General features: G+C 44.2%; 2 protein-coding genes across 5 annotated transcripts in view; both read right to left on the reverse strand.

The window, feature by feature from the left end:
- The window catches only part of LOC117382447 (pyridoxal kinase-like), a 30,963-nt gene extending 26,519 nt beyond the window's left edge, over window positions 1–4,444 (reverse strand). The window contains exons 1-2 of the mRNA XM_033979630.2: window positions 3,967–4,444; window positions 249–303 (exon numbers count right to left, since the gene is read on the reverse strand). Of these exons, the coding sequence (XP_033835521.1) occupies window positions 249–303; window positions 3,967–4,047 (136 nt within the window). The 5' untranslated portion in view covers window positions 4,048–4,444. The remainder of the gene's footprint in view (window positions 1–248; window positions 304–3,966) is intronic.
- Window positions 4,445–9,383: 4,939 nt separating this feature from the next.
- The window catches only part of itsn1 (intersectin 1 (SH3 domain protein)), a 50,720-nt gene continuing 33,947 nt past the window's right edge, over window positions 9,384–26,156 (reverse strand). For 2 of the 4 annotated variants that reach the window (XM_055227075.1, XM_055227074.1), the window contains exons 32-46: window positions 18,543–18,664; window positions 16,677–16,783; window positions 16,147–16,248; window positions 15,207–15,288; window positions 15,043–15,141; window positions 14,875–14,958; window positions 13,242–13,325; window positions 12,436–12,567; window positions 11,768–11,848; window positions 11,579–11,700; window positions 11,419–11,501; window positions 11,175–11,258; window positions 10,515–10,579; window positions 10,301–10,409; window positions 9,384–9,850 (exon numbers count right to left, since the gene is read on the reverse strand). In XM_055227075.1, the coding sequence (XP_055083050.1) occupies window positions 9,702–9,850; window positions 10,301–10,409; window positions 10,515–10,579; window positions 11,175–11,258; window positions 11,419–11,501; window positions 11,579–11,700; window positions 11,768–11,848; window positions 12,436–12,567; window positions 13,242–13,325; window positions 14,875–14,958; window positions 15,043–15,141; window positions 15,207–15,288; window positions 16,147–16,248; window positions 16,677–16,783; window positions 18,543–18,664 (1,505 nt within the window). In that variant the 3' untranslated portion in view covers window positions 9,384–9,701. Of the gene's footprint in view, window positions 9,851–10,300; window positions 10,410–10,514; window positions 10,580–11,174; window positions 11,259–11,418; window positions 11,502–11,578; window positions 11,701–11,767; window positions 11,849–12,435; window positions 12,568–13,241; window positions 13,326–14,874; window positions 14,959–15,042; window positions 15,142–15,206; window positions 15,289–16,146; window positions 16,249–16,676; window positions 16,784–18,542; window positions 18,665–22,612; window positions 26,079–26,156 lie in introns of those variants that run through there. The other 2 variants (XM_055227076.1, XM_055227077.1) reach the window with 2 other exon arrangements.

Here is a 26,156-nt window from a genome sequence, read left to right on the forward strand (position 1 = left end):
AGACTTAAACACTGTCTGACCCTAACCCCCTAACCTCTGACCCTTGACCCACCCGCAGCTCTCTGTCCACTGTCTGATCTTTACATATTTATTCATTTTAGCGTGACTAGGTAAAAATCAGAGAGATAAAAGTGAACAGGAAGTGGTGACGCTAACACTGAGGTAGAGGGCGCCGCTGTGCACAGATCCCATTAGGCAAACAAATGTAACTGTCGCAGAACGTCACTTTAAATGTCTTAAATTCTTACCAGTGTGGTTGGAGAACTGCACGGAGTTTATGGAGTCCACCTCAAAGCCTAAAACCTGTGAACACAGAAAACATTCAAGGTCAGTTTAAACAGAGCCACCGGAGCGGGCCACCGGAGCGAGCCACCATAGACACTTTTAACCCTTGGGCAAGACACTTAACCCACCTCGCCCCCAGTGTCTGCGTACACTATTATACACTATTATTGAAATATTGAATAAATTAATTAATTAAATCGCTCTAAGGAGAATTCTATCAAAAGATTAGGCACAATTTACACAAGAAACACATTTTTTCTGATACTCGGTCAGGGCACACAGAAGAGGAGGGGCATTAATTCCTCAATGCAAATAACAGCCCAGCACCACCGAGACACTTAGAGTGGACTCACTCTGCACCTGTAACTGACAAAACTGTCCCAGAGAGCGTCTCCAGTCTGAGTTCATCTACACCTCCATGTTTTACCCACTAAATTTGTAAAGTCTGTGCTCAGTTTGCTGTCACCACTCACTGTCATAGTTAATGTCACTTCAATCTGGAACATTCCCAAGAGCTTTGAAAACCACAGTTATCAAGACTCTACTAAAGAAGAGAACTTGATACCACAAAACTGAACAATAACCAAACAATCTCAAATCTGCCGTTTTTAGTAAAAGTCCTTGAAAAAGTATTTTACCAACAGCTTATTAACTTTCTCCAAACTAACAACTCCTTTGATGTTTTCAGGTTTTAGACCCACAGACTGAGATGCTCTGATCAAGGAGACACATGACGTCCCCCTGACACTGATGCAAAGTGTCAGTGTTGATCCTGTTAGATCTGAGTGTTTCCTTTGACTCTGTGGATCCTCTTACAGAGACTAGAGGACTGGGAGGGCATCTGTGGTACCGCACTAAACTGGTTCAAGTCCTATTTAGAAAACAGGGAGTTCTTTGTTGAAATTGGAAAATGTATCTCAGATAAAATGTCCCTGACCTGTGGGGTGCCCCAGGGGTCAATCCTGGGACCCCTGTTGTTCAGTCTCTACATGCTGCTGTTAGGACAGTTAATACACAACAATAATGTGTCACACACAACTCTGCAGACGAGTCAGATCTATGTCTCACTGCAGCAGGTGAATATGGACCAGTGGATTCACTCACAGATCAGTGTGTGGAGGAAAAACAACTTTCTCCAGATAAACTCAGACGAGACTCAAGTCCTAGTCTTTGGGACGGGACGATGCTGAAATTTTTGTCACAATTATCATGGCTAAAATAATTGAGATTATATTACGATAATTATTAAAGTTACTGATATTTAACACATTTTTCTGGATATGAATAATCATTTTAATATTATGAATAAATTCCATTGAGGTCCACAAACGAGGTCCAAGGAGCATGAATAGTGACGAGGGAGTGTACACCTCGTCACACACAGGATACAATCCTGGAGAAAGTGTCAGACAGCAGAGGGCGCAAGCCTCAACTACTGTCAGGCAAAAGCAAGTAAAGCAGACGAGACATGCCACAACACCGTCACTACACTACACTACACCATCACTACACCGTCATTACACTACACCATCATTACACCGTCATTACAGTCACTACACTACACCATCATTACACCGTCACTACACTACACTACACCGTCACTACACTACACCATCACTACACCGTCACTACACTACACCATCATTACACCGTCATTACAGTCACTACACTACACCATCATTACACCGTCACTACACTACACTACACCGTCACTACACTACACCATCACTACACTACACCATCATTACACCGTCATTACAGTCACTACACTACACCATCATTACACCGTCACTACACTACACTACACCGTCACTACACTACACCATCACTACACCGTCATTACACTACACCATCATTACACCGTCATTACAGTCACTACACTACACCATCATTACACCGTCACTACACTACACTACACCGTCACTACACTACACCATCACTACACCGTCACTACACTACACCATCATTACACCGTCATTACAGTCACTACACTACACCATCATTACACCGTCACTACACTACACTACACCGTCACTACACTACACCATCACTACACCGTCACTACACTACACCATCATTACACCGTCATTACAGTCACTACACTACACCATCATTACACCGTCACTACACTACACTACACCGTCACTACACTACACCATCACTACACCGTCATTACACTACACCATCATTACACCGTCATTACAGTCACTACACTACACCATCATTACACCGTCACTACACTACACTACACCGTCACTACACTACACCATCACTACACCGTCACTACACTACACCATCATTACACCGTCACTACACTACACCATCATTACACCGTCATTACAGTCACTACACTACACCATCATTACACCGTCACTACACCGTCATTACAGTCACTACACTACACCATCATTACACCGTCATTACACTACACCGTCATTACAGTCACTACACTACACCGTCATTACACCGTCATTACACCATCAGTACACCGTCACTACATTACACCATCATTACACCATCACTACATCGCCACTACACTACACCATCATTACACCATCACTACATCGCCACTACACGTCACTACACCGTCATTACACCGTTACTACACCACACCATCACTACACTACTCCATCACCCCTCCACCACAACACATCACGCCACCACACTACACTGTCACTACACCATCATTACACCACACCATCACTACACTACTCACCACCACACTACACCGTCACTACACCGTCACATGACGCTTAAGGCTGGAGGAAGTGAATCAGGTAAAGAAGTTACACAAACTCTGACAAAAAGAATCACTAAGTTTAAAACTGGACAGAATGAACCTTCACCTGTTCAGCTGCTTGTGACTGAAAGGTTTTTATTCTGCACTTTATCTTTTAATAAGTTAATTTTATAATGACAGCGTGTTTGTATTTTAAAGTCTATTCAGTAAAGCACTCTGCTGTACAGATAAACGTGCCTGTACTGTTCTGATCTAAAGTCTTTCTTGCACAGTCTGGTGTGACTGAGCTGTTTTACTGGTGAATATTTGACACACCGGAGGTCTGTGCATGACTAAACACTAACCCCCAGCACATAAAGGTCAAAGGTTATGACTAAACACTAACCCTCTGCACATAAAGGTCAAAGGTTATGTGTGTGAGGATCAGCACAACTTAATTCATAAAAGTTGAATTGGAGCTGATCAGTCTCTCATTACAAACCCAGTCACATGAGAAAGAAGAGACACAAGACAAGAAAACAACACAAGACAAGAAAACAACACAAGACAACACAACACAAACACAATCCAACACAAGACAAGACAAGACAACACAACCCTGCGTCCCGCGGGTGAGTGGCTCCAGGGACCAAACACAGATCAGTCCGTGGAGACACAAAAATGTTAGTTAAAGCGGAGCTAAAATCGTTCGACCTTTTCCTGGTCGCACTTGAGACATTTCCATCATCTCCGTGACGCGCGGCGGGTCAACGGCCTGCGCGCGTGAGCAGCGACTCTCATCCAACAGCGCGCGCGCGCGTGTGTGTGAACAGAACCAGCCCCGTGTGTGTGTGAACAGAACCGTGTCCGTGTGCTGTGGCCCGTGCGCTGGGGCCCGTGTGCTGGGGCCCGTGTGCTGGGGCCCGTGCGCTGGGGCCCCGGTGTGTGGGGGGTGCGTTTACCTGTAAGGGGAAAGACGCGCTCTTGTTGCCCACATATCCCCGGACTACATGGCTCTGGATGGACAGGACACGACACTCCATGGCAGCTCCCGGGACGAGGGACGCAGAGGTTCTGTTTCAGCAGAGCGCGAGGAAGAACATAACCACGAGATGAAGACAGGTCCGGATCACAACACCACCAGCCCGTGCGTGGAGAGCCCGTGCGTGTTAGCCCGTGCGTGGAGAGCCCGTGCGTGATTAGCCCTCGTGCTAAGAGCTGTGCAGCCGGAGCGTGATGAGCAGAGCTGGACACGAGCGACAGCGCGCGGGGCGCACAGAGACCCCACAGTCTGACCCGGACCAGAGACAAACCCACAGGTCCAGATGTCCCCGCGGAGCTGACCAGGAACTTCCACCAGTGACAGAGCCGTGAGAGTCAGGGGGCGGGAGACAGTGAAGGACAAAATCACACAGAGCTTTTTGAGCAGGCGATCTGTGCGGTCACCACAGCCATGACGTCAGCACATCGCTCATCATCAGACCCCCCCCTCCTCCTCCTCTTCATCAGCCCTGCTCCTCATCATCAGCCTCCTCCTCTTCATCCACAGCTGGAGCCAAACATCTGGGTTGCCAAACATCCTTCAAACCCCTGTCTGCAGTAACGCACTGAAATAAAAGCAGCGCAAAAATATTTAATATGGAAAAAATCTGTTTTTTTTGTTGTTTTTTTTAGCGCAGGCAACTCCATGACTCTGACTCTGACTCGAACGAGCGACGACGGCTCGTCTCCTCATTGTTTGTTTAATCTTCATCACTTTACTGACACTGATCCATGAGCTCATTTTCCTTCATTTACGACAGAAAATGAAAACAATAATATAATAAATACAAGTAAAACACATTAATAAATAAGTAAACAACAAAACACAACAATATAACACAGTACAATCAAGTGTTAAAGTGACACTTATAGTGACATTCTACTGTGTATATGGTCCTTATCTGTACAGTCACATTTACTCTAGTGTCAGAGTAAAAACATTCACTGTCATATTTACACTTTTTAAGCTGATGACACTGAGCAGCGTCATGTCCATTTTCTAAAAAGGGGCTCCAGAGATGGGGGAACAAATCCACAATCCCTCTGGCATATTTTCCTTTCACTTGTCTGGGTGGAGATGTGCTGCAAAATTAGACACAGTAGCATTTCTGTACATTAAAAGCAGCAGCTGAATTAAAAAAAAAAAAAAAATTTGGGTGTCATCTGCCAAAGGCTGTGTTTGATTGTGCTCCATTATTACCCCCCGGGGCTTTTTTGAGAGAATGTTTTCTGTCAAATTATATCAAAGAGACAAGAGAAAATAGTTATTACCACCAAGTATTTCAAAATGTGCAGCATATGCAGCCAGAGGACTGCACTACATCGAGAACTTTGATCTATTGTGGAAACGAGACGACCTGTTCAAGGGAAATGGCCCCCACCTGAGCAGAGGTGGAGTGAGTGCTGACGGAGAACCTCCTCCGTCTCTGAGGCACCGGCCTGGACAGGGTCCTGGGCCAGTGAGAGAAAAAAGGAACGAGAAAAGCATCCCGCTGCACCAACCAGAGACCGAGCCAATGTGTCAGCACCACCAGCAGCACCACAACTACAACCACCACCTCCCCCAGCGAAGGAGTCACCACCAGCAGCACCACCATCTCCCCCAGAGAACAAGTCAGTAGCACCATCACCTCCCCGAGTGATGGATTCATCTCCAGCATCACTTCCCCCAGGGCGGTCGTCACAGGCCTTGGACCTGTCCCACCCCCATCAGCACCCCCATCACCTCCCCTGTCCACAGACCCTGGTTCCCCTTTGCTACAGCTACTCTCTCTAGGGACTCCTCACTCTCCTTTTCCTCCACACCTTCACCTATGGCCCTGCCCGACCATCTCATCAGTCTCATCAGATCAGGAATTAAGATGGCTCCCCTCACACCTGATATAGAGCCATCGAGAGGACATCAACTCTACAGAGCTCCACCTATCCCCCCTCGACTCTCACCCAAACTCCCCCCTGCTCCGCCTCCTTGGCCCTCACCTGGTCCCTCCCCCAAACTCCCCCCTGCAAACGAATGATTTTATTTCTTCTTTTAATCTTGACTTTATGTTTTTATCTGAAACATGGCTGAAACTCTGACCATGACACAGACACAGGGCGTTTACGTGGCACTTTGTCTCTAATACCTGGTCACTGTTGAAATTATGATTAAATAGAATAAACACTTATTTTCTGGTGATGATACTTGTTGCCCAATAAATGTAAATCCTTATTGTATAATTCTACATTTGGAACAATTTTCAAATTGCTAGTGTCGTTTTTTCTCCTCTAAACTCACACCTTCAGTGGGTCATATAAACACTTAAAATGTCTTAAATATTAGAAAGGAGACGAATAATTATGCAATTCTCATCCATTCTGTCACATTTGTGAGTGAAATAGAGTTAAAATTGTGAAAATATTACTGACTTGAGACGTGTAGCGGCGCTGACGAAGAGAAGAGACAAGATGGCGGCGCCGTGAAAGTTTGAGAAGTTCAACCGCTGCGCGCTGACGGTACGTGCTGACGGTACGTGCTGACGTAAGTCGCGTATGTTACGTCGCCTAGCAACCATGACGGCTGTTGACTCTTGACCTAAAGGTGTAAAACAGGCACTGAAATATTCGGTTTTATTTCTGTTTTGATTGAATATGTTTCCCTTTGAATGTCAATAAACAAATATAATGTTCAATGTGATATAATAAATACAAGTAAAACACAATAATATAATAAATACAAGTAAAACACAATAATATAATAAATACAAGTAAAACACAATAATATAATAAATACAAGTAAAACACAATAATATAATAAATACAAGTAAACGGTAAAACACTGACTCTGAGGCAGTGGATTCATATATTTTGTTATTTGAGTTGATCCACAGTGTCAGACGTTGAATTGACACTTAATAAGGAAAAGGCTCCGTGCTCCGGGCTCCACCTGTGAGATGGAAACTGAATGTGTTAGAGTCTGGATAATCTAGAGATCTGTGTGCCACGTGGACCTGAGGTGAACCCACATCTGCCCCACAGGATTTATGGGTTTAATAAGTAACTTTTGACCACGGCTGGAAATATCAAAACATTTCAGGTTTTCAGAGTCTAGAACGTGATGACGTCATGATCCCAGACGGGGGCAAAGGTCAGATTCTCCTGTTGATTTACTCTGGACTTTGCCACGAAATATGCAAAAGGTAAATTCAGAAATGTTGAACTTAATGATTTCTTTTGTGTTTGACCAATAGAACGTGGTGATGTCGTCTGAAACGCGGCTGTAGTTTGTGCTGGTGTTTCTCTCTTTACACTTCAGAGCTTCAACACTTTCGTTCTCCTTAAACACTTTTATTCTTGTGATAAACAGAGCCCAGTCTTGGTCCAGCTCAAGTTTATTCTCAACATTGAAACACAACAACATACATATTCTACAGTGTGAATGAATAACAGCCTGTCGCCCCGGCCCCAGTGCATTCAGGGACCAACTCTCCAAAAGCAGTTTCAGACGCGCCGACCGGGACGAGGACAGCGCCGCCCTCAGAGTGGAGCGGGTAATGGCGGGTTGGGTTCCCTCCTGAAACGGTTCGGTTGTGTTTGGTGGAGTTTTGTGGCGTTCCGGGCGCACGGTCAGGACGCGAGCCCCTGACCCGTCCGCAGCATGGCACAGATATTAACACTTAACACGAGGCACTGCTCTGCACGCTTTTGTTTGGTTCCCGTTTAAAAATATGTCTCATCGTTTCCGCTTTTCTGTCGTTAATCCGCGAGTCGTTCCACAAATCGACGCCGTCAGTCATGAAGAGTGACACGGGCCCCGTCCCAACACCGTCAGAGCGGGGTCAGAGTTTAAAGGTCAAAATTTATGCAGAAGCCAGAATGTTTTAAACGTCAGCCATTTTGAGATTTCAGCTTCAAACGTCACGAAATGAAAAAACGCGGCCAGTTAAAAGTTTGGACACTCTCTCTCCTCTTATTCAGTGTTTTTTTAATCTTTATTTTTACAACTTTCTACATTTTAGATGCAGACGATAGACTGTTTGAACATAGCTAACCTGCTAGCCGCGGCGTTACAAACAGGAAGTGATCATGTGGGCACTTCCTGCTCCATCGACTCTGGCTCCACTTCCTCTCGTATTAACCCTCTACATGATCCTGGGGTTTTTATTTCACTTTTGTGTCTGTAAATCAAGATATGAACATTAACAACAGACAAATCAGGTCCTTCTTTCTTCGAGGTCTTTCCCGCTAACGTTAGCAACAGTTTTGATTGAAGTCCTCGCTCCTGATTGGCTCTTTGGTTGCTATGATACTCGCGGTCTGAATTAGCCTCGATGAGCTTGATTTGGAGCCGACAGACTTTGACAAACACAGACAACATCAAATATATAAATCAAGATATATGGAATTATGTAGTAAAGGAAAAAGTTAAATCACTCTGCTAAATATTTTTCAACAAAGCAAAGGGAGGAGACATTTAGGATTTAAATATAAAATATAAAAAAATATATATTTAGCGGAGTTTTTTTCCTTTGCTACATAATTCCATATATGTTATTTTGTTTTTTTGAGGTCTTCTGTTTGTAAAGAAAATGTAGAAAGTAGAAAAAATACACAAAAAAACAGTGAATGAGGAGGAGAGTCCAGGAGAGCGTGAAGGAAAAACGCTGGTGGTGTCATGTTTTTTTCCGTCTGAAGAGAGAGATACGCAGCTAAAAAATACGAGATTGCTGAAATAATCCTCCCTAGAATGTTCTGATGAGGAAAAAGAACAGGTGTTTTGCTTAATTTAAGACCTTTAACCACAAACACGCGCCTGTCCGATCAGATCACACGTCCACAGCTGAGACGTAAACACGGGGAACCGACCCATGATTCACAGAGAACGAACCCTGACAAGTTTAAAACTCAGACAAATATATGCCTAAAAATCCATCACCTTTAAAACAGAGGTCATTTTGCTGTACATCTATAGAATCTCCAAGAATAAAAGGCATAGTCACAGCCGCACTCTTCCACAGTTTGGGGGCTCGGTTTGGGATTGTCACCGGAGTCTCGACGGACAAAGGTAGATCGGATGTTTGAACAAGAGTCAAACGAAAACAAAAAAACAAACAAATGGACCCGTGTCATCAGCGTAAAGTAAGGGACCGTCTGACAAAAACGTTAAGACCAAATGGAAAAGACGTGAACATCGCCTCATCGTAAACCCAAAGTCCAACCAGCGACGGGGGATTGCACTAGTCCACTCATTAAAAGGTACACAAGCCACAGAGTTTGTAAAAAAATAAAAGTAAACATGAAAAAACAAACAAAAATCTAAAATAATCCGTTTGAAACTGATGGAAAGCTTAAAAAAAAAAAGAAAAAACAAAGCTGCTCTTCGGACACTACCACAGCTCTATAGCAATGTTACCTGCTATGTATTAAATAAAACGAGGATTAGACTTTCCAACATCAGTATTATTATTATTATTATTATTATTATTATTATTATTATTATAGGTGTGAGCCACAAAGGAGCGTCTTTAAAGTTCAGGCACATCCCAAACGCCGTCTGCAGCCTCGATGAGCGTAGAACCTTCCGGACTCTTGACAGGAGCCATGTTCTGTCGACTGTGAGTGAAGTGGAGTCAAAATGGCGGCTCTCGGAGGTGGAGCGGGAATCGAATCTCTGCTCCTACGGCTCCTCGAACAGCTGCAAGTCCAGTCTGACCACGATCTCTCCGGTGGGGACCTCGTGGAGCAGCAGACGCTTTGTGATTGGTCCTTTAGAGCCCTGGTCCTTTTTGATTTCAGCCAATCGGATTTCTGTTCTGCCCAGAAAATCTGCAGAGAGAAAGTCGTGTGTTTGGACTTTAAATGACTCGTATTACACTGTTTCTGATGTGTTCTAATGTTGTTTCCTCATCACAAACCCTGCATATTTATGGTTTCTCCTTCACTCAAACAGAAAACGCTCTATTCCACCTTGTGATGTCATCATGTGGTGATACAGGAAGTGCTCCAAACATCTCCATTTCTAGAATCATTTGGATCATTTCTGGAGTTGCCACTTATCTCTACAGAACTAAAGGTAAAAGGAGCTGTTCACTTGAAACTTACGTCACATTTTGAGCTTTGGAAATGTCACAAACTAATAATAAAGTGACTCAAACATGTGTGAATGAAACAAAACACAACTCCAGGTCTGTTTTTAGGAGGAAACAGTTTTAGAACATGGATTAAAGCTACAAGAGTCAGTTCTGTGAGACTAAAAGTGTTTTTTGCGTCACTCACCGTCGGGGGAGAACTGGTCTCGTTCAAACACAGTGATACAGAGGACGTCCTGCTCCAGGTCTTTGATAAAAAACTGGCAATTGGAATTCCATTTGGGATTTAATGTGTCCTGAAAGAAAAAAGACACGAGTTTTTAATATTCAGGTCCAAATGGAACCGTGGCATCAGGTTTATTTATGTTAAAATAAACATCATAAAAGTAAAAATAAAGTACCTGCAGTGTTTTTGTGATGTGGCACTGGGAGCCCATGGTCACCTCACAGTACGGGTTACTCTTCCCTGAAAAAGGACAAACTGTGTCAAGTGAACAGAACAGAAATATGAATATGACAGAAATATAATGTTAATATCATAAATATAATGTAAATATCATAAATACAACATAAATGTGTCGTGTTCTGTTCACAAACAGTTATCAATGAACATGAAGGAACAGAATGAACAGATACAATAAAGGATAAAGTTTAGAGAGACAAAGAGAGAGGGAGCAGAAAGAGGGGGCAAAGAGAGAAAAGAGAGGGGACAGAGAGAGAGGGCAGAGAGAGGGAAAAGAGAAAAGAGAGGGGGCAGAGAGAGAGGGAAAAGAGAGGGGACAGAGAGAGAGGGGACAGAGGGGGCAAAGAGAGGGAGCAGAAAGAGAGGGGACAGAAAGGGGGCAGAGAGAGAGGGAAAAAAGAGAAAAGAGGGGGCAGAAAGAGAGGGAGCAGAGAAGGTAGAGCGAGCAAATATGGCAGAGTGGGCAGAGGAGAGGGGGCAGAGGAGAGGAGGCAGAAGGGATGGAGAAGGTATAGAGAGAGAGGGGGCAGAGGACAGGGGAAGAGGGGGAAGAGGGGAAAGAGGGGGCAGATGGGAGGTTGATCAATAGAACTTGTACCGTGGGAACGACAGGGTTTCAGCTCAATTCCTTCCACGATGTTGACCATGAGTCGACCGATCCCTGTGGCTCTTTGAGACCTCACTGTCGCACAAAGAGGAATAAACACAAAGAGAGGAATAAACACACACAGTCACACACACAGGTACAAACACACACAGGAATAAACACACACATGTACAAACACACACAGTCACACACACAGGTGTAAACACACACACACAGTCACACACACGTCCCATACCTAGATAGGCTTTCTCTCGCTTCTTCTTCTCAGTTTCAATAAAAAGTTCTGAAGCTGCTTTAATCTTCTGGACCCAGGCCGTCCTGTAAAAACACCACAGTGTGGACCGTGTTCTGAGGATGTTCTGAGGATGTTTTACACTTTTATTTCAGACTTAAACCTTTCGTTGATGCTTTCTGCTCGGAGCGTGTAAACCCGGTCGATGTGCGAGATGTGAAACAGCGGCTCGTCTCCTGAAGGGTCCGTGGGCAGCTTCACCAACACTTCATTGAGGAAGATGGGCTGAGGAAGAGTCACTGTGAGTCAAAACAAACCACGACAGAACAAGAGGAAGGAAACGTGGTCGTACCGTCTTGTACATGCGATACTGCAGGTGCGTCTTGGAGGAAAACACTTTGTCTGAACCAGAGGAGCCCAGAGGTTTGGTCACCTGTGGAAAACACGACGTCACTGCTGTTAAGACACAACGCGAGGACAATCCAGCTCCGTTTTTACACAGAACGTGAACAGGAGCCAGAGTGGATGGAGCAGGAAGTGCGTCGTGATCACTTCCTGTTTAGAATGCTAGCAGGTTAGCGATGCCCATTTACATAAACAGTCTCTGGGACACAGTTTTTACATACAGTACATACCATTTTTTCTGTATTTTTTCTATTTTCTACATTCTAAATACTCACAGAAAACATCAGATTTATGAAGTAACATATATGGAATTATGTAGTAAACAAAAAAACTCAAATATGGAGCAAAGAGCAGCCACTTTTTACTACATAATTCATCTTTCTTCATATATCTGATCTTCTGTGTGTTTATAAAATGTAGGAAGTACCGTATTTTCTGGAGTATAAGTCGCACCAGCTAAAAAAAAGCATAATAATGAAGGAAAAAAAACATATTTCACTTAAAAATCAAGTCAAATCGGAAAATAGTGTAGTAAAAATACAGAAAAAAACACTGAGTGAGATGTTGTGTCCAAACATTTGACTAATAGCGCACATGCTAGCCCAAACCGCTCACCTGTGTCAGCAGCAGGAAGTCGTTGAACAAAAATCCGTAGAGTTCTTTGCTGCTTTTGGCTTTGAAGAGTTTTCCGCTGTGCAGAAACTTCCTGGGCCCCAGACAGTTTGTGACGGAGTTAAACACGAGTTGCTGAAACAGAAAAAAACTGGTGAATGTTTGAGTCTCTAGATTAATTTATCGTTCAATACAAACAGGGGAGGCACCAGGGGGGGGACAAAGGGGTCTATTGTCCCGGGCTCCGTGGTCTTAGGGGGCCTCTGACTTTATCGGGGGGCCCATGTGAGGGTTCTTGCCCCGGGCCCCTAAATCTCCGTTGACAGGTCTGTGTTTATGAAAGATGTAACAATATATTTTTGGGGTGAATATTTATCATGTTACTTTTTGTTTTTTGGTTATTTTTTGACTATGAGATATAAGATTATTAAGATTTAAGCCGTAAAAGTTTGAATAAATAAGTTGTCTGACTCATTACAGACTCAAACTAAAGACTAAAGTGTTTCATTCTGCTGTTTATTTATCGCAGCTCATGATTTCTTAAAAACATTGAAGCTTTATAATAGTTTTTGTGGTTTAAATATATTAACAATATTATCGTTTATCATTGTTTATAGTTTTTTGTCATGTTTTATTGCATTTGTAAGTTTTTATCTCATTTTTATCTTGTTCCTTGGGTGTTTTGAAAGACACTTATAAATAAAATGCATTATTATTATTATTATTATTATATTTACTTCAGTGATATATCAAACTGTTAAATGTGTTATCGTGGCAGGGCATCAGGGTTTTTTTAGCTGTGGACTCACCTCTGACAAACCTTCACACTGAACATGAGCCTGAATCCACTCCAGACGATCAGAGTTCTCCTTCTCCCTCACTCCCTCGTTCACCTGGACACAGAAGTTAAAGTATAAACGGTAAAAACATCACTGATCCAAACCTTACCACCTCGTGATGTCATCATGTGGCGATACAGGAAGTGCTCCGCTGTGTTTTTAAACTCCACACACCTTCATTTACAGAATCATTTGGATCATTTCAGTCCTGGAGTTGCCTCTTATCTCGACTGAACTGAAGGGAAAAGGAGCTGTTCACTTGAAAACGACCACTTCATGACATCACAAGGTGGGAAGAAAGCAGCCCCACCATCTTTGAAGTGTTGAGTGGAAGAAGGTCAAGTCATGTCTGATTTAAAGCTTGAACATCTGAGATAAACTGAACGGATCAATTCAAAACGATCATAAGACCTGACATCATTTCTCCTTTATTTTGAATCTGAACTAAGCACATGACCCATTTATTTCACCTTATAATTTTGTCTTAAATTTCCCATTATTTATTTATTTATTTATTTATTTATTTATTTATTTATTTCACTAGTTGTATTTTTTTTGTTTTGTTTTATTCTATTGTATTTATTTATGTAATTAAGCGAACACTATATTCATTCTTTTGTATCTGATCTTGATATTGATATAATCTTTGTTTTCTCATCAAAACTGATCAATATGTCCAATTCCAACCTAATAGACGGATAGATACATCTTCCTTCCTTTTTTTTTTCTCCATTTGAAAGTGCCTGTTGTTGTGTTTTTGTGTAATGTTTATATATGTTCAAAAATTAATTTAAAAAAAAAAGAAAACATGACATCACAAGGTGGAACGTCGCATTTTGGCTGTGGAGATGTTACAGACTAATAATAAAGTGACTCAAACATGTGGGAATGAAACAAAACACAACTCCAGGTCTGTTTTTGAGGAGGAAACAGGATTAGAACATGGATTAAACCTACAAGAGTCAGTTTTGTGTGATATAGAACCTTTAAGCAAAGGACGAAATTAAATCTTTCAAATCTCCAAATGCTTTAAGACAAAAACTGGTTCATCCAAACGACAAAACCCCGAGCCACAGACAAAGTAATTCAGTGTAGTAAAGAGTGCAGTGAGCGTTACACCGGAAACTAAACTCTCCATAAAAGAATGTACCAACACCGTCACAAGAGCAGCTCAGGGCCACAGTCTGCGGTTCATCTACATCTCAAACACACTGACCACTCCTTTGAAGAGAGTGAGGGTCAGATCTGAGTCAGAGAAAGACAATCCTCCTTCGAACAGGAATGGGGGCCTTAGACATCGTCTCTCTACGATCTACAACTCGATCCTCAGACCGAAAACAAACAGGAACAAAGAGAGACAAAACCTGTTTTCAGTTTCAGTGTAGTCAGCTCCTCCTTCAGACAGATACAAGGCAGTGTCCAGCAGAAATCTGGCCAGAACTGAAGAATCGGTTTGAAGGAGTGAAGACGTTTGGACGAGCAGCCAAACGTCTTCACTCCTGCAACGATTTGTCCTGTTGACAGCTTTTAATTTCATCTTTTGCTCTGGATCAGACCTGGACGACTGAGGGACCACACAGATATAAAACCTTTAAACTGTTACCTGTGAGCACAACTCCTCCGCCTTCTCCAGCGCCGCCTTCAGGTGGCTGTGATCAGGATGTGACTCTGGAGTGTTTTCTAAAATCTATTAAAAAACAAAACAAAAACATACTTCAGACGGGTGCCCCATGTGGTGTGTGAAGGAAAGTGCAGACTGAAGAACTCTCACATTTTTGATGATGAGCGGGTATCGCGTGACCCTCTGCATGGGTTTGAGGAGGAAGCTGGACAGAGGCATTCCTTTACACCGGGGGTCCATGGCTAACCTCTGAAACAGAACAGGGGTCAGACAGGCTCGCTCCTCACACCGGGTGGATCTGTGGGACCACAAACCTTCAGGAAGTCCTTGATCTCGGGATTGTCGTCTGTTTTCTGTTGAATGAGAGTCGCTCCATTCAGCTGACACGAACAGAACCTGCACAAAGAGAGAACGCGCTGAAAGACACGCTGAAAGACACGCTGAAAGACACGCTGAAAGACAAGCTAAAGACACGAGACTCAGGACGCGAGGCTGAGGACGCGAGGCTCAGGACATGAGGCTCAGGACGCGAGGCTCAGGACGCGAGGCTGAGGACGCGAGGCTGAGGACGCGAGGCTGAGGACGCGAGGCTGAGGACGCGAGGCTCAGGACATGAGGCTCAGGACACGAGGTTGAGGACGCGAGGTTGAGGACGCGAGACCGAGGACGCGAGACCGAGGACGCGAGACCGAGGACGCGAGGCTCAGGACGCGAGGCTCAGAACGCGAGGTTGAGGACGCAAGACCGAGGACGCGAGGCTCAGGACGCGAGACTGAGACATGACACACACGTTATTTAAACTCTTGGACAGAAAACACCATGAGACAATGTTTAATGTTCAAGTCCCTCGGGCTCGAGTTGCACCGATCCAGCCTGTTCAGTTCCAACACAGATATCGATACTTTGACTTTAACCATGTACCGATACTGATACCAACCGATACCAGCGTAGAGGCAGAAAATGGCAGTGATGTCGAGAGATCCAGGTGTGTTTGGAATAAAAGTTCAAACATTAAGACACGTTCTCAGAGATTCTCATCCAAATAAAAACCCAACCAGGATATCGGCTGAATCGATATCACGTAATTCAATGAATGTTTCAGTATCGGTGCGTCCAAAACCCAAGGCCATTTCAATTTATTATAAACGTCTTCTGTCTAAAGATCCAGACTCGCTCCTGCCTTTTCATCTCTGTCCTTCAAAGACAAAAACACTGAGATAAAACCCGAGGCTGGCGCGGCGCCGGGCCCAGTACCTGATGTACGGCTCCATGTGAGGCAGCTGATTGGTCAAGATGTCGCCGATCATTTTCACAGGCATCCGGTCACCTGACATCTTCTTTCTGACCCGCAAAGCCCTGGACAAAACAGACGAGGCTTTAGTCGTTCTACAAACCTCTGGAGTCGCATCATCTGTGGATAATTCACAGTGAAACAAAACGTTCCACTTCACGTCACATTTTCTTTGATTTTAAAACGACAGAGCTGCAGATAAACGTGTCTGTCAGCGAGTCTCTGTCTTATGTCGTGTTTATTTCAAACAAACAAGACTCATTTCTGTTTTAAGGCTTAAATAAACATAAATAATCTCAAAGGTTTTCGTCTGGATCAGGTTTTAAACTCAAGATGTTTCCAAAGTCTTTAGAATTTCTGCGATTCTGAGGGTTCTTAAAAAAAACCTCTGGGAGACGAGTTGTGCTTAAAACGAAAGAGGAACGACACGGACACGAGGACAGAACTTTGAAGCAGTGACTAAACTGAATAAAGTTTGTGTGTGGAGTTTTACTTGAGCAGTTTGATGTTGCACATGATCAGTTCTTTCCAGTTGACAAAGATCATGGCGACTTCTTTCTCCGTGAGCAGCTCACACTCGAGCAGAGGTTTATGAAAGATCTGCACAAACACAACAAGAAACATGAGATTATTAAAAAGAAAAATGAACACAGGCATTTTTGAATCAAACAAGATCATCATCTTTATTATTATTATTATTATCACCATTATCAAATTTAATCATTTAAACACAACACAGGTGTTTTTTTCAGTGTATGAGCGTGTGTGTCGTGCGTCCTGATTGGCTGTTGGACTGTAGACCATTGTCCATCAGTCTCCTCCGTGCCGTGTCTCCTGTCCAGTACAGAATGTGTTCAGACAAATTTACATAAACGTTGGATCTCAGTGTGACTCTGAAGTGCTGTACGTTTGCGATTTGTTTTCTCCCCGACAAAACCCACAATGTCGATGAAACGTTCTGCACCGACAAAGACGCCTACGAAGGTTTGAACTTTGAGAGAGTTTAAACGAGAGAGAAATGTGAGAAAATGTTAACGCCTGTGTGAGAAAAGTGTATAAAGTGTGTGGTGAGGGGATTTACAGACAAAAACATAGATTTAGAACGTAAAACCTACGATAAACGAGGAACTTGTAGGAGTGAAGATGTTTAGCTGCTCGTCCAAGCCGCGGCTTGGACGAGCAGCTAAACATCTTCACTCCTACAAAGTTTTGTCCAGTTTTACTACACAAAGATAACACAAAGTCTCTTTTTTTTTTAGACATTTGCAACTCAAAATAATGTTTTTAAGTCACTGTGTGGTCTTATACTCACAGATTTCGCCGATTGCGGGTTATTTTTATAAACAAAGGACCAGTGTAAACACAAACAGCATCAGATAAAAATGATCCAAATGTGTTTAGTCACAGATCAGTGTTTTAAAAATACAAGTTTAATATTGAGACAAACACTGAACTGGTGCAGGCTCAAGAAACAAAGAGTTTAGATTCAATAAAGCAGCTGCAGGTCGTCCACAGGGGGGACTGTTCACCCAGGGGCCCCTCATTAGTCCTGGTTTAGCCCTGGTTTAGTCCTGGTTTTAATCCCGGTTTAGTCCCGGTTCTGTCCTGGTTCTGTCCTGGTTTAGTCCCGGTTTAGTCCTGCTTTTGTCCTGTTTTAGTCCTGGTTTAGTCCCGGTTCAGTCCTGGTTTAGTCCCGGTTCAGTCCTGGTTTAGTCCTGGTTTAGTCCTGGTTTAGTCCCGGTTCAGCCCTGGTTTAGTCCTGGTTCAGTTCTGGTTTAGACCTGGTTTAGTCCCGGTTTAGTCCCGGTTCAGTCTTGGTTCAGTCCTGGTTTAGTCCTGGTTTAGACCTGGTTTAGTCCCGGTTTAGTCCCGGTTCAGTCTTGGTTCAGTCCTGGTTTAGTCCTGGTTTAGTCCTGGTTTAGTCCCGGTTCAGTCCTGGTTTTGTCCCGGTTCAGCCCTGGTTTAGTCCCGGTTCAGTCCTGGTTTTGTCCCGGTTCAGTCCTGGTTTAGTCCTGGTTTAGTCCCGGTTTAGTCCTCATAAACTCTGTATTATGCTGCAGTGTGGGGCCCCTCATGATGATTTTTACCCAGGCCCCAGGACCTGGAGCTCCAGCCCTGGACCTGGATCAACTCCAAAACGACGTCTTTGAAAACCATCTGCAGTTTGACTCAGAGATTTAGAAAATGAGGACCTGCTCCGACAAGAGAAAAGAAACAGACACACAGAGCTGGATTTGTGAAATTTAAAGAAAAAAAGTACAAAAAAAATATGTGACTCTGCAGACTCCTGGACAGACGAACCTGAAGGACACGTTTAAACTCGTAAAACACTTTCTGTTGGTGTAAATGTCGGCGTTACCTCGGTGACCAGCTGCAGGTCGTTGACATAATTCTCCTCGGTGACGATGAGCTCGTGGATGTAGCCCTGACGTTTGCGCTCCATGGGACTGAGCATGTCCAGGAGGTGGAGGTCGGCGCACCCTGAGGAACGACACATGATAAAAACAGAAACGCCGTGAACACGAGACGCTGCTGTTCAGTCTCCAAAGTATTTACACGAGGATTTTTAACTTTGTACTTATGTTTTGTTGTGATGTCTGATGTTCTCTGCATAAGTCAAAGTGCAGTTCATCCAATTTTAATTAAGATTTAGACTGAAACGTTTTTAGATTTTGCCCAAATGAGACTTTTACTGAAGAACATCTGCTTTATTTTATGAATGAATGAAGTAAAAAGGCTGAAAAGATCTTGAATCATCCTGTCATCATCATTTATGTTTCTGTTTTTATCGTGGGGACATTTTTCTTTTGTACTAGTCGGAAATATTTGGTTATTTTTTCTGTAATGATCAGATCTGAACTGCAGAAGCTTCAATTATGAACCAAAACCACAAACTATTGACTTCAGAGTTTCATTCAACAATATTTAACACTTTTGTACATTTAAAATACTTTAGTGTGAATATTTCTGCTTCATGGTTTGGTTTAAATATTATCATTTATCGTCTGTATTTACTTCAGCAATAATTTAAAACTTTAAAATTCAAATTTAACTAAAAAATGAAGCCTGTACGTTTATTTAAACATTTTAGGATCAGTATATAAAGATTTGACTGAAATACTGTAGTAACAGGCAGTGATGGAAGGTAACACAGTACAAGTAGTAAAGTACTGTACTTAAGTAAAGTACAGATACCTCAAAATACTACTTAAGTACATTTTACAGTGGATACTTTTTACTTGAGTACATTTGAGAGCAGTATCTGTACTTTCTACTCACATTTTTGAACTGGACTGAAAAGTAAAAGTATTTTTCATCTGATTTGAGGGAGTATTTCTATCATGTTTGTGGAAACATCCTGAGTAAAGTTTGTGAGTTTGAGCTTCGACTTTGAGCAAAACAAAAATAAAAACATAAAAATCACAAGAAAAATGAAGAAATGGTTCATTTGTTTCTGTTGAACAAAATGTGTCTCATTTTTGTATCAGTGTCACATTTACACTTTAAAAATGAAACATGTGAAATACTTTTGTTTTTACTCTTCAGATTTTTTCATGTGATACTTTGAGTAACTTTTACCTCTGTACCTGTACTTTTACTTAAGTAACTTTTACCTCTGTACCTGTACTTTTACCTCTGTACCTGTACTTTTACTTAAGTAACTTTTACCTCTGTCCAGAGTGTCCAGTGTGTCCAGTGTGTCCAGTGCATCCAGAGTGTCCAGTGCGTCCAGTGTTCAGAGTGTCCAGTGTGTCCAGTGTGTCCAGTGTGTCCAGAGTGTCCAGTGCGTCCAGTGCGTCCAGAGTGTCCAGAGTGTCCAGTGTGTCCAGAGTGTCCAGTGCGTCCAGTGTGTGCAGAGTGTCCAGAGTGTCCAGTGCGTCCAGAGGGTCCAGAGTGTCCAGTGTGTTCAGAGTGCCCAGTGTGTCCAGTGTGTCCAGAGTGTCCAGAGTGTCCAGTGTGTCCAGAGTGTCCAGAGTGTCCAGTGTATCCAGTGTATCCAGTGTGTCCAGAGTGTCCAGTGTGTCCAGTGTGTCCAGTGCGTCCAGAGTGTCCAGTGCGTCCAGTGCGTCCAGAGTGTCCAGAGTGTCCAGTGTGTCCAGAGTGTCCAGTGCGTCCAGTGTGTGCAGAGTGTCCAGAGTGTCCAGTGCGTCCAGAGGGTCCAGAGTGTCCAGAGTGTCCAGTGTGTCCAGTGCGTCCAGAGTGTCCAGTGCGTCCAGTGCATCCAGAGTGTCCAGAGTGTCCAGAGTGTCCAGTGTGTCCAGAGTGTCCAGTGCGTCCAGTGTGTTCAGAGTGCCCAGTGTGTCCAGAGTGTCCAGTGTGTCCAGAGGGTCCAGAGTGTCCAGTGTGTTCAGAGTGCCCAGTGTGTCCAGAGTGTCCAGAGTGTCCAGTGTGTCCAGAGTGTCCAGAGTGTCCAGTGTATCCAGTGTGTCCAGAGTGTCCAGTGTGTCCAGTGTTCAGAGTGTCCAGTGTGTCCAGTGTTCAGAGTGTCCAGTGTGTCCTGTGTCCAGTGTGTCCAGAGTGTCCAGAGTGTCCAGTGTGTCCAGTGCATCCAGAGTGTCCAGAGTGTCCAGTGTGCCCAGAGTGTCCAGTGCGTCCAGTGTGTCCAGTGTGTCCAGAGTGTCCAGTGCGTCCAGAGTGTCCAGTGTTCAGAGTGTCCAGTGTGTCCAGAGTGTCCAGAGTGTCCAGTGTGTCCAGTGTGTCCAGTGTGTCCAGTGTGTCCCGAGTGTCCAGAGTGTCCAGTGTGTCCAGAGTGTCCAGAGTGTTCAGAGTGTCCAGTGTGTCCATTGTGTCCAGAGTGTCCAGAGTGTTCAGAGTGTCCAGTGTGTCCAGAGTGTTCAGAGTGTCCAGTGTGTCCAGTGCGTCCAGAGTGTCCAGTGCGTCCAGAGTGTCCAGTGCGTCCAGCGTGTCCAGTGTGTCCAGAGGGTCCAGAGTGTCCAGTGTGTCCAGAGTGTTCAGAGTGTCCAGTGCGTCCAGAGTGTCCAGTGCGTCCAGTGCGTCCAGCGTGTCCAGTGTGTCCAGAGGGTCCAGAGTGTCCAGTGTGTCCAGAGTGTCCAGAGTGTCCAGTGTGTCCAGAGTGCCCAGTGTATCCAGAGTGTCCAGTGTGTCCAGTGTTCAGTGTCCAGAGTGTCCAGTGTGTCCAGTGTGTCCAGTGTTCAGAGTGTCCAGTGTGTCCAGTGCGTCCAGAGGGTCCAGTGTGTCCAGTGTGTCCAGAGTGCCCAGAGTGTCCAGTGTATCCAGTGTGTCCAGAGTGTCCAGTGTGTCCAGTGTGTCCAGAGTGTCCTGTGTCCAGTGTTCAGAGTGTCCAGTGTGTCCAGTGTGTCCAGAGTGTCCAGAGTGTCCAGTGTGTCCAGAGTGCCCAGTGTATCCAGAGTGTCCAGTGTGTCCAGTGTTCAGTGTCCAGAGTGTCCAGTGTGTCCAGTGTGTCCAGTGTTCAGAGTGTCCAGTGTGTCCAGTGCGTCCAGAGGGTCCAGTGTGTCCAGTGTGTCCAGAGTGCCCAGAGTGTCCAGTGTATCCAGTGTGTCCAGAGTGTCCAGTGTGTCCAGTGTGTCCAGAGTGTCCTGTGTCCAGTGTTCAGAGTGTCCAGTGTGTCCAGTGCGTCCAGAGGGTCCAGAGTGTCCAGAGTGTCCCGTGTGTCCAGAGTGTCCAGTGCCCAGAGTGCCCAGAGTGTCCAGTGTATCCAGTGTCCAGAGTGTTCAGAGTGTCCAGAGTGCCCAGTGTGTCCAGTGCGTCCAGAGTGTCCAGTGTCCAGTGTCCACTTCGCCTCTGACTTCATGTTACATTACTGAGACAGAATACAGAGGTGAAGTGTGGTCCTCCATTTTGTTACTTAAGTAAAAGTACAAACACTGCAGCATAAAAATACTCAAGTATCACATGAAAAAATCTACTTAAGTAAAAGTATTAAAGTACCCGTTTAAAAATGTAATTAAAGAGTAAAAAGTAAAAGTATCCACAGATTTAGAGTCTTTTAAAGCTTCAAATGTGGAGATTTTTGTTCAACAGAAACAAATGAATCAATATTTTATTTGTTTGTTTTTTTTTTGTTCAAATTGTGAACGTGTTAAAATTAAACCTCAGCCTTTTCAGCAGAAGTCACAATAATACAAATATTTTTACTTTTCAGTCCAGTTGAAAATGTAGTGGAGTAGAAAGTACAGATACTGCACTCAAATGTACTCGAGTAAAAGTCAAAAGTACAGTTTTAAATGTACTCGAGTAAAAGTCAAAAGTACAGTTTTAAATGTACTCGAGTAAAAGTCAAAAGTACAGTTTTAAATGTACTCAAGTAAAAGTCAAAAGTACAGTTTTAAATGTACTCGAGTAAAGTACAGATGCCTAAATCGTCGTGTGGTTCTTCGATTGTGCTGTTGGAGGAAAATGTGTTTCACAGACTGTAGTGTTCAAAGTACACAAGTACACATACTGGAGTTTATTACAATTGAACCCAATAAAACCTTCACACATTCAGGCATTCACTGACACATGTATTCATTCAAGTATATGGAGCTCTCCTGGGCCGTCTGTGGGCCGTCTGTGGGCCGTCTGTGGGCCGTCTGTGGGCCGTCTGTGGGCCGTCTGTGGGCCGTCTGTGGGCCGTCTGTGGGCCGTCTGTGGGCCGTCTGTGGGCCGTCTGTGGGCCGTCTGTGGGCCGTCTGTGGGCCGGTTCATTAATGCATCAAACAGATTGTGTGTTTAAATCAGTAAAGCCTGTACTGAGCTGTTACACAAAATAAGACACATGATTTTAAAGTGACACAATACAACATGTGGTAAAAGGCTGTGTGTGTGTGTGTGTGTGTGTGTGTGGGGGTGTGTGTGTGTGTGTGTGTGTGTGCGGGGGTGTGTGTGCGTGTGTGAACCATAGACTGTGTAAAAGTGGACTGAGCGACCACAGCGAAGGAAACTCTGAATGAAGCTCATCCAGGTTGGCAGTTACGGCGGTGAATTTGGAGCCGAATTATCCCTGACCCCTGACCCTTGACCCCTGCAGCGCTGGTTTAACAGAGACCAACGCTGTCAATCAAACCTGTTGCTAACGCTAACAGGAGCGACCTCGGGGAAAGAAGGACCTGATTTGTCTGTTATTAATGTTCATATCTTGATTTACAGACACAATAGTGAAATAAAAACCCCAGGATCATGTAGAGGGTTAATACGAACATTTAAGACCAAAATGTCCTGTCTGGAACACGACGAACAGCAGGTTAGCTCTGTCCACTTACATAAACAGTCTATGGTGTGGACATTCTGCTCCCGCTGAGGGGCCAGTCACATTTTAACGGCCATGATGTGATGGATCATGTGATCATTATAAAACCATAACACTTCAGTCGTGTGTGGTGAGGCCTCGCTCTGACACAGCAGGAGCAGAATGTGACACAACTCTGAAATGTGACGCACACAAACATTTGTACTTTAGCATCTTTCTCATAAAACACTTGTCTTGATTCTCACCAATAACAAAGCTTCTCTCGTTTTATAAACCAACAAAATCAATAGAAAAGAATCACTGACTCATCGCTGTAATGCGTTCATCGTTTTCTGTGAGCAAATGTGTAAACAAACAAAACAATACTGCTGTTGGACAAACACATAATGGCAGAACAGTCGTTGCTATGTTGTTGTGAACGCAGAAAGTCGAGGCTCTGACGGCGTTTGGCGTTTGTTGATGTAAAGGAGAGGCCAGGGTTAGTCTGAATACTTGGACCAGTCTGTGCTTTTGCTAATAGTCACTCATATATATAGTAGATTATATACATATATTTATACAAAGCTATGACTTTATAGACACAGTGACTTTGGAGCAGGTCACAGCTGATCACGGGTCAGACGGGTCACACAGTGCATTTTTTGGAATGATAAAAACTAAAAGTTGGTCTGTAAAAGGTTGGCCTTTCAACATAGCAACAGACTGAAACACATGCAGGTAAAAGACGACCACTGACGTTTTACATATTTAAAGACGTTTTCCACCTCAAAGTGTCTGGACAGAACCGACACAAAGCATCGTCTCTGCTTTGGCCCAGTTACTTTCACAAACATTCCTCAAAACTAAAGAAACAGAAGCAGCGTGTCCACTGTGGGACAGGTCTCTGTCCCAGGACGCTCCCTCTCAACAGGACGAGGGTTTAGGCTGTTTGAAGCTGGCACTTTAGGGGCAGCACCATGAGGGGGCAGCACTGAGGCGTCAAACACGTGAACATGGGCTGTCCCTGTGGTGGAGGACAAGGCCATGTGTGTTTAAGGTCCAGTGTTTGACCTCGTCCCAGAGGAGCAGGACAGAGGAGGACAGAGCAGGACAGAGCAGGACAGAGGAGGACAGAGGAGGACAGAGGAGCACAGAGCAGGACAGAGGAGGACAGAGGAGGACAGAGGAGGACAGAGGAGGACAGAGCAGGACAGAAGAGGACAGAAGAGGACAGAGGAGCACAGAGCAGGACAGAGCAGGACAGAGGAGGACAGAAGAGGACAGAGGAGCACAGAGCAGGACAGAGGAGGACAGAGGAGGACAGAGGAGGACAGAGGAGGACAGAGGAGGACAGGGCCTGAGTCACACGTGTGAAGATCAGGTTTAAATGTGATTCAAATCTTTCAAAGTTAAACGTGTTTCTGGATGAGGCTCCGTGTGACGAGGCGTCTGTCTGCACGTCTCCACAAACAGAAGAGAAGAGGAAACGACAGAACAGAGGGTGAGAGACAGAGAGAAAGAGGAAGAGAAAGTATGAACGGAGGGGACAGAGAGAAAATGAGAGGACCAGAGCTGATGGAGGAAGAGGGGACAGTTCTTGGAGGCTGAGATGGGTGGGGCAGATGGGGGTGGAGCAGATAGTGGGTCTCTCTGTGAGGTTGTGGGAGGGGTTATTGTGGGAGGGGGTGGAGCCCTGAAAAAAAACAAAACTGAATGAAACGAACCAACAGTGACCGCACGCTCCGGGTCCGGAAGAACATTTTTTTTTTTCATTTTTCCCACAAACTTTTCCAAAAATTTTAATATTAACAATTTAAATGTAACACGGAGGCTAACCAGCTACATGCTAACCAGCTACGTGCTAACCAGCTACGTGCTAACCAGCTACGTGCTAACCTGCTACGTGCTAACCTACTACGTGCTAACTGATATCAATAATGCAGCTGTTTTAAAGTCCAAAAAGCACATTTAAAACACAAAAAATGTCAAATTGCTTTATTAACTTGGCGGTTTATAAAGAGTCAGAAACAGATTATAAATAAACGTGTCATGGTGTCATCTTTTTTTTTGGAAAGTCTAAGGGAAAAATGAATGAGAAATGTACTTCCTGATCCGGGCGGTGGGCGGGACTGTTGAAGGTGCCAGGTAAAAAGGTGAAGAGGGGGAGGAGCTACTGAGGACAGGTCTCCCAAAAAGCCACAAAACGACCCACTATCCACTGTCCCACGCTGAACGCTGACAGAGCTCGTGTTTCCTCATCGCTTCCTTCACAGAACAGCCCCAAACATTGTGTCAGCCTAGTTATTTTTATTATTATCATGATTTTTTTTGTGTTTTTTTTATTAAATATGTTACAATTACAACCACCGGATATGGTCTACTCTCTGTCCGCACTCGTTTTGTGTTGCGTTTTTGTAAGAATCGAGTTGGCGTTCAGCTGCAGAGACTCTTTTACAGGGTTCTGGTCAGTCAGTGTTTTTGTTTTTATGGCGTTTGTTCTTCTACGAGGGCGGAGTTGTGCGTCCTGTCGAACACGCGTCCACTCAGAGCGTACGGTTACTGTCTGTCTCTGGCTTCTACTGACGGAGAGTCGCCTTTTCCCCTCGCTGCTTGTCTCCATTGGTTGAGTAGTGGCCTAGTGGGCGTGGCCTAGTGGGTCTCTTTGAGGGCTTTGAGGAGAAGGGGGTTCTGGGTAATGATATGATCCTAGAGAGAGGACGACAACAACAACATAAACAAAAACAACTAAACAAAACAACAACAACAACAACCAATGGGGTGTGA

This window comes from Periophthalmus magnuspinnatus, chromosome 15 (genome assembly GCF_009829125.3).
Source record: "Periophthalmus magnuspinnatus isolate fPerMag1 chromosome 15, fPerMag1.2.pri, whole genome shotgun sequence".
NCBI classification, from domain to species: Eukaryota; Metazoa; Chordata; class Actinopteri; order Gobiiformes; family Gobiidae; genus Periophthalmus; species Periophthalmus magnuspinnatus.